The 6,762-nt window shown below is 52.8% G+C and overlaps 1 protein-coding gene across 1 annotated transcript; it reads left to right on the top strand.

The window, feature by feature from the left end:
• The first annotated feature begins 652 nt into the window (after nucleotides 1-652).
• On the top strand, nucleotides 653-4,381 carry BSX (brain specific homeobox). Its single transcript, XM_037842031.1, has 3 exons — nucleotides 653-914; nucleotides 2,896-3,092; nucleotides 4,142-4,381. Exons 1-3 carry the CDS (start codon nucleotides 653-655, stop codon nucleotides 4,379-4,381), a joined length of 699 nt encoding a protein of 232 aa, XP_037697959.1.
• Nucleotides 4,382-6,762: the final 2,381 nt, after the last annotated feature.

Genomic DNA, 6,762 nt, shown 5'->3' with positions numbered 1-6,762 from the left:
CCGCAGTAATCCAGTCATCCCTCAACATCAACTGAAGCTGGGTCAGGTAGATATGTCTCTCTTTTTCCTCACTTGTGCCCTTCTCCCTCTATCAATTCTCTAAACTCTTAAAACCCAGGCCCAAATGCCTCAATAAGCGCCTCATCCCTGTTGCTTTGAGACCCTTCTAATGTCTTCTGCTTTTCTAAAGAGGAGTTTGTTGAACGACAGAGACTTTTTTCCTTTTAGCTTTCTTAAAAACATCAGGTAGCAAAGCAGCTTCTGCAGTGGCCGGGCTGAAGTTGCGGTGGAGAAACGTGCGAACACCGACCCCGCCTGCTAGGCTCTCGCCCAGCCAGGCCCGGAGTATTCAGCACCACGGATAGCTCCCCGCCCCGCCCCGAGTCCGCCGTACCCTCCCCTCTGCCGCTGGCAGCCTTGCCATTGGCTCTCCTGGCTCCCCTCTCCAAGCTGCCAATTCTACACAGAGAGCCAACCCACCCAAGAGCTCGTCCTCTCGCCTCTCCAGAGCCTGGGGCAGCGCAGGCCTGTGTGAGAGCAGCGGGTATCCGAGCCTCGGAGAGTGTCGGCTCTCGACTAGGCTTGCCGAGAAGCTGCCTGCTTTCCACACTTCGTCCCCGGCCCTCGCCCTGTGGCAGGCGCTTGGCTCAAGATGAATCTCAACTTCACTTCGCCTCTGCACGCACCGTCTTCTCAGAGGCCCACATCCTTCTTCATCGAGGACATCCTGCTGCACAAGCCCAAGCCGCTGAGGGAGGTGGCCCCCGATCATTTCGCCAGTTCTCTGGCCTCCCGGGTGCCTCTGCTAGACTATGGCTACCCCCTCATGCCCACACCCACCCTCCTGGCTCCTCACCCTCATCACCCTCTGCACAAGGGAGACCACCATCACCCTTATTTCCTCACCACCTCGGGTAAGTAACAGGGTCCTCTCGGGATGCAGGAGATCGCAGATCTATAGCAGACCTTAATAAATCTAGAATGGAGCCTAGGAAAGGCCAAAGCAGGCCTGGCCTGGCTCAGCGGCCTCCTTCTCTAAGTGGCAGTAAAAGGGTGGGGATAGGGCTGGGAGCAGGAGGAGCTCCCTTAAAGAATGCCAGCCCAAAGGGATAGTCGCTGCCACTTCGCACTTTTCATGACGGAGGAGATGGGCCTGGCCGAGAGGCCGGGGGTGTGAATGGTTCTGACGATATTCTTGGTGGGCAGTGCTTAGCTCCTTCAAAGTGTCCTCTCTTGTGGCTACCCCGGCCACTGTTGTCCATCTCTCAATCCCTGTTCTCCATCTCTCCCCGCTCAGAGAGAGACCCTGACCATCCCTGCCCGGTGGAAAGTAACTTAACTTTCCAGTCCACAAGTTCAAGACGCTCCCGCCTGGCCGGCTCTCTCCTTCCAGGCTCTGAGCAGTAGACGATCCTGCGGGATCTTAGAAGTGATCGGGGGTTTGGGATATTATGTGGATGGAAGATTTGGGTTGGTTCGAATAAGGGAGAAGGAGTAAAGAAAAAGAGGCAGGAGAGCCGGAGCACCTGTTTATTCTCTAGCATTTAACACACAATCTCGGGCTGGGCTGCCCTCGTCATTCCCAATCGCAGGCGTCGCTGCAGCCTGGCGCCAAAGTATTTTGACTTCCACCGCCCGGAAAGAACCCTGGCCACAAAAGTCCGGTTCCGACAGGGAAGTGGGAAGAAATATCAAGATTTTTTTTCTGTCGCCGAAAGCCCATATCCAAGATTTCTTCTGCGGCATTGTCATTCCTTCCAGAATAGAATAACTCGTTGAGTCCAGCCAGATGCGGAGCTCAGAGCCGGGGAAACCGACACTCGTCTGGGCAGGGGCTGCGGAGAGACATGAAGCGAGTTTGTAAAACGTGGGCGCTGGAATCTAGTACAAAAGTTAAAAGTGTTTGTGAAACGGTAAAATTCAGACTTTGGGGCAATTATAAAGCCTGCGTGGAGGTCCGCACCTGGGTCTTTGCTGCACCACGCGCCCGCGACACTCTCGGCTGCACGCGTGTTCCCGCCAAAGAGCAGTGACCCAAGCCGGCGGTGTCCGAAACTGCTTGTTTTGGTTTCTTCCCGGGATGGACCAATGTAAGTGCCTGTCGCAGCTTCTGCCGGCTCCATGCAGCTCAAGCGCAGAGCAGAGCCTGAGGCTGTCCAGGAAAGACCAGAGAAAGCCCCGACGGGGTCAGGGAGGTTGCGCCTTCTTCACTGGGCTTTGAGTCGAAGGGAAGGAATGAGAGAAAGGATAGAGACAAGATTAGAGAGCGGTTGTCTTCAGCGCGACCCGGAAACTGAGAAGGGAACGTGCCAAGCGGGAATTGCCCCTTGCTCCGCAGCCGCTCTGGGCAGGGAATTTTGCTCTAGCTCCTTTGGCTGCAGGCGGGAAAATAGGGGCGATTAGGCAAAGAGAAAGGTGTTTGGTTTCGTTTTTCGGGGTGGGAGATAAGGTCACACCCACTCTTTTACTAGCCCCACAACAGCGCTGAGTGTTTTCGGGCGTCTGCGGCAAGGGGGGTGGGGGTGGGGGCAGCTCCGGGACCATCCGATGTTGGCCAGGAAACTTCCCAACCGGCAATAGAGGCTCGGTGCTGGCAGAAGTTAAGGAATTCTTTTAAGTCTCTCCAAGAAGACATTTTTAAAGCCTCTAGATCTATTTTCTAATTTTCTTTTCCGTTTTATTTACTGTTTGTATTTTTAGATGGCCTTTCAGTTGAAGATCACCAAGCGCTGTGCTTGCGGCCTATTTTTCTTCTCTGCCCTGGGATTCCTGCAGAGAAGGAGTTTGGGAGCAAGGAGGGGATAGGCAGACGGAGACGCTTGTGGTGAAGTGGGGATTGGAGGGAGCACCCTGGAGATCGGGCTTAGGTCCACATGACCTCTCTTCTCTCGGCAGGGGTGCCTGTCCCGGCGCTGTTCCCGCACCCCCCGCACGCCGAGCTGCCGGGGAAGCACTGCCGCCGTCGCAAAGCTCGCACGGTTTTCTCTGACTCGCAGCTCTCCGGCTTGGAGAAGAGGTTCGAGATCCAGCGCTACCTGTCCACACCGGAGCGGGTGGAGCTGGCCACCGCCCTCAGCCTGTCCGAGACGCAGGTGGGCGGGAGAAGAGGGAGGCCCCATGTCTGCCTCCTCTCCTCTCCCCTGAACTCCCAACACATCCCGGATCCACGGAGGAGTTCTTCGAGTGCAAAAGACTCCACTCCCCCTTATCCTAGGCTTCTCCTAAGATCCTTTAGTGAAAGTACCGATCCCTGACAGCAGGTCAGACTTAGCGAAACAAAATCTCTCCAATGGGGCTGTGGGCATGAAGGAAGTACTCTTCCGGTGCCTCTGATTATCACCCCAGGTTTGAGAACTATTGCTCTGGGACATCATTTCTGTGCCTCTTCTCGATCAGGGTTTTATGCCATATAAGACTTATTTGATAAAACGTTAGACAATTTTTTTTTGTCCTGAGAGACGCTCAGACCAGGAGAATATTTTTTCCTTCCTATTTTAATCAGTTTATTTCACAGCCACTTGTCTTCATATCCACTCCCCCTATGGTTTAAGCCCCCTCCCTATTGCCCTGTCCTGAGTGGAAAGCACTGTTTCATCTTCCTCCAGATGCTATTCACCACAACTGCAAAACTCCTACCCACTCTCTCTGTCTCTCATATCATCTGTACTTGCTGTGAAGTCATTAGCCCCGCCAGGCTCGGAGCTGATTTTCTCCGTGATGAGAAACAGCAGATTCGATTTTCATAATCCTGTCTGTAAGTCATGTTAGACCAAATATGTCCCAACAGAGGAACACGAGTTGAGCGTGAAAGGAGACTCATCTGCACGGCGCTTACTATTAGTAATTATAATTAATAACTATTAATAATTATACATAATAGCCACACCATTTAATCTTTATCATTATGTCTGGACAACTACTCCTGGGAACCTTACCACGTTTGATTCTTATTCAGCCCCAGACGATAACTTCTGAGCAGCTCACATATGACAACTCAAGGATGAGGAGGTCACAGCCTTTGGATAATTTGACCACGTACTGCGTTCCATTTTCCTAAACCCTGACAATCGTTCAGAGTTTAGCTCAGTAACCACGGGTCCAAATGAATGACGTGGTTTTACTTTTTCCTCCCCCAAATTAGGTGAAGACGTGGTTCCAGAACCGGCGGATGAAGCATAAAAAGCAGCTGAGGAAAAGCCAAGACGAGGCCAAAGCTCCGGACGGACCCGAGAGCCCCGAGAGCAGCCCCCACGACCCAGAGGCCGTCCCCGCCGAGGCTCGGCCGGGCCTGCCCGCCGGCCCCTTTGTGCTGATCGAGCCCGAGGACGAGGTGGACATTGGGGACGAAGGGGAACTCGGCTCAGGGCCGCACGTGCTCTGAGCCGCCAGATCGCCGAGGGGAGCGGCGCGGGAGGAGATCGCGGACCCGGGCGCGGTTAGGTTGGGGACCGCAAGACCTGGGCTCTGGTGCCGGGGCGGGCCTGGGAAGTCGGCTCCTGGAAGACAAACAAAACCCACCCGTCAACCTTCCGACCCCTGCGGAGCCAGCGCGGCGCTCTACTCGGCCTCTCGCCCTCCCTTCCCGCCCATCCTGTCCCTGCTGGGGGGAGTGCGCGCCCGGGTTCGCTCATTCCCGCACCGGGCTCCCGCAGTTGGGCTCCGCGCTCACCTATCTGGGTGCGGGACGTTTCTCTCCGCCGCTATCCCAGAACCCATGGGCCCTCACCCCTCAGGCCCCTGCTCCCAGCTCGGTTATTCGGCTTCTGCGGCCTCTCCCCGGCGACCCCTTGCCCTTCCTCGCCGGACTGATGTGCTGCAGGTAAGGGGCAGGGTGTCTGGGGCTGTCCGATCGTCGCGGATCCAGGACGAAGCCACCACCCGATCCTTAAAAACTTTTAGTCCCGGGACAGACCTGCTCGGTTCTCTTCACTAACCTCGCGCTAGCCTACTCCCCAGCCCCAGCTCCAGCTCACCTCTGCGTTAACTCTAAGGCGACTCCCTCATTCTCCGGGCGGTGCTTCCATCTTCCAACCCTGCTCCCCTCAAGCGCTCATGGTTCTGCACCCCGGCACCTTTATCTGCGCGTGTGCCCTCCCTCCGCCCCCGGCGCCGGCGCCCTTTATCCAGTTCTTTCTCTCCCCTCAAAACTGAGCGGCTCCCCGAGGGCGGCGGGACGATCCACGAGCAATTTCTGCTTCCAGATCTCATTGCTCACTCGTCCCGCAACTCTTCAGTTTTCCACGGGCTACTTAATGATATTTTAAAAATGAGTGTTCCTCGGGTTGTATACGGAAATGCGCATTTCTGGTTGCATTTTAGGGAATGGGGAGTTTTTGCAAGATAAAGTCTGAAGACTACTCATCTCCTTCCACGCGTGCACCTGTTTGGGGACTATTGAGGTGGATCGGATGTCTCATGGGCCCTGCGCGTTACTCTCTTCCTTTCCCTGGGGACTTCTATTCTCTTCCAGAGTTTGCAGTCTCTTTAGGTAATAAAGGGCTCGCCAGGCAAAATTGGGAATGAGCACGAGTTTCCGGGAATGCTTTGTTACCGAGTCCTCCTCCGCGCGCGCCCGGTCGCCTCCGCGCCAGGCAGTTTCCTGCTCCCTGGAGGAATGAACACGGCTGATGACTTTTCGTTAACGGATCCAGTCTCCTCCACCCCGATGTTTCTCCTTTTAATCGGTTGATAAAAGGTCTTGAGTTCCACGTACGTGGAAAACGACACCGCAAATGGTACTTTGTGTCTTGGAAATGCCGAAGGAACAGAGATCTCTTGGTATTTGGGGTTTGAAATTAGGCTAAGGAATGGGTGCCGACACCACGTACCCAGTACACTTATCAAACATAGCACATGTGCCACAGGCACGCTGAGCCTCTGACTTTCCTTGTGCTTCTGGTGCCTTTAGGTAAGTGAGCCCAGGAAATGAGTGTGGCAATGTGACCCTTGCGTTCTAATGAATATTGATAATTATAAAGACCACTGCGTCTTTGGGTTACACAGGATCTTTTAGTTTTTTATTTCTCTAATAAGGGGTTGAATCCTAAAGCTTCTTCTGGATCTATGAATCTATGAATGAGTCTATGAATGCAGCAGTAGTTAATTTTTTACATTAACTTAGGTAAAGTGCCAGCGTGGGGCCTTTACCCAGCCCATATCATTTAGGAGTCAAACATGTTGCTTTAAAAACATAAGCATTGCATAGCCTTTTAGATTTTCCGCAGTGCTCTGTAATCAGTCCACAATCTTGTGTAGCATGGAGGACAAGGGTTAAAAATAATCTCTTTCATAAAGGAGGAAATTGAAGCTCAGCAAGACTGAAGAATTTACCAAGAAGTTGGGACTAACTAACATAAAAAGCAGGATAAAAAAAAATCTCTCTTCTGACTACTTATCCATTTCTTTTCCCAATATACTCTGTTTCCTTCTGGTAGCAATGCTTTAGTTTGGCATTTTGCCTGTATCACTTTGTAAAAACACCTTTTATTTATTTGGAGTGTATAGATTTAGGGATAAAAAAGCACATCTAGGCTCGTATTTCTCTTCTCCCTCCCTGTTCAGATAATGGCAGTACTGATTTTAAGGCAGGAGTTTATGGCAAACGCTTTGCAATAAGACAGAAATCTTGGTTGCGGGGAGAAAGTGATTTGTGAATGAGAATGTTCCTGGTAACCTGGAAGGGAAAGTAGATAGTTTTACAAAAGATCATGACCATGGAGCCAAGGGAGTCAGAGAAAGATCAGCTATTAAAGGATTTGGGAA

Source organism: Choloepus didactylus, chromosome 6 (assembly GCF_015220235.1).
Source record: "Choloepus didactylus isolate mChoDid1 chromosome 6, mChoDid1.pri, whole genome shotgun sequence".
In the NCBI taxonomy this organism is placed as follows: domain Eukaryota; kingdom Metazoa; phylum Chordata; class Mammalia; order Pilosa; family Megalonychidae; genus Choloepus; species Choloepus didactylus.
This window is presented reverse-complemented; position numbering and strand designations above follow the sequence as displayed.